Source organism: Merops nubicus, unplaced genomic scaffold, assembly GCF_000691845.1.
Source record: "Merops nubicus isolate BGI_N331 unplaced genomic scaffold, ASM69184v1 scaffold8793, whole genome shotgun sequence".
In the NCBI taxonomy this organism is placed as follows: Eukaryota; Metazoa; Chordata; class Aves; order Coraciiformes; family Meropidae; genus Merops; species Merops nubicus.
This window is the reverse complement of record NW_008596842.1, coordinates 775-1,168: the sequence shown is the minus strand read 5'-3', so window position 1 is coordinate 1,168 and position 394 is coordinate 775. Positions and strand designations below refer to the sequence as shown.

The following is a 394-nucleotide window of genomic DNA, read 5'->3' as shown; positions in this document are numbered from 1 at the left end:
CTCCCACAGGGCCCCGACGCCCCCAGCCTCCCCTGGGCAGCAGGGCCCCAGCGCAGCCGGGAGCCCGCACCTTGAGGAGGGAGCCCGGCCAGATGCGGATGGCACCGTAGTTGAGCAGGGCTCGCACCACAAGCTCTGGGTGGTGCTCCAGCTTGTAGGCAGTTGCCTGCAGGACGTTGTGCAGCGCCGTGTTGCCGCTGTAGTTCATGACGTTGACGTTTGCACCCCGGGCCAGCAGTAACTCCACTACTTGAGCATTGGCATTCTTGCAGGCCAGGTGAAGCGGGTGCTGCCGGTCCCTGTCTGCAGCGTTGATGCTGGCACCCCTCTCCACCAGCAGCTGGCAGACCTGGTAGTAGCGGTCCATATCCTGGGGGTGAAGGGGGTGAGCACA

General features: G+C 65.2%; 1 protein-coding gene across 1 annotated transcript in view; it reads right to left on the bottom strand.

Annotated features, from left to right (window-relative positions):
* The window catches only part of ASB10 (ankyrin repeat and SOCS box containing 10), a gene marked incomplete at its 5' end in the record, with an annotated part of 2,375 nt that overhangs the window by 1,793 nt on the left and 188 nt on the right, over window positions 1-394 (bottom strand). The window contains one exon of the mRNA XM_008936503.1: window positions 71-370. Within this exon, the coding sequence (XP_008934751.1) occupies window positions 71-370 (300 nt within the window). The remainder of the gene's footprint in view (window positions 1-70; window positions 371-394) is intronic.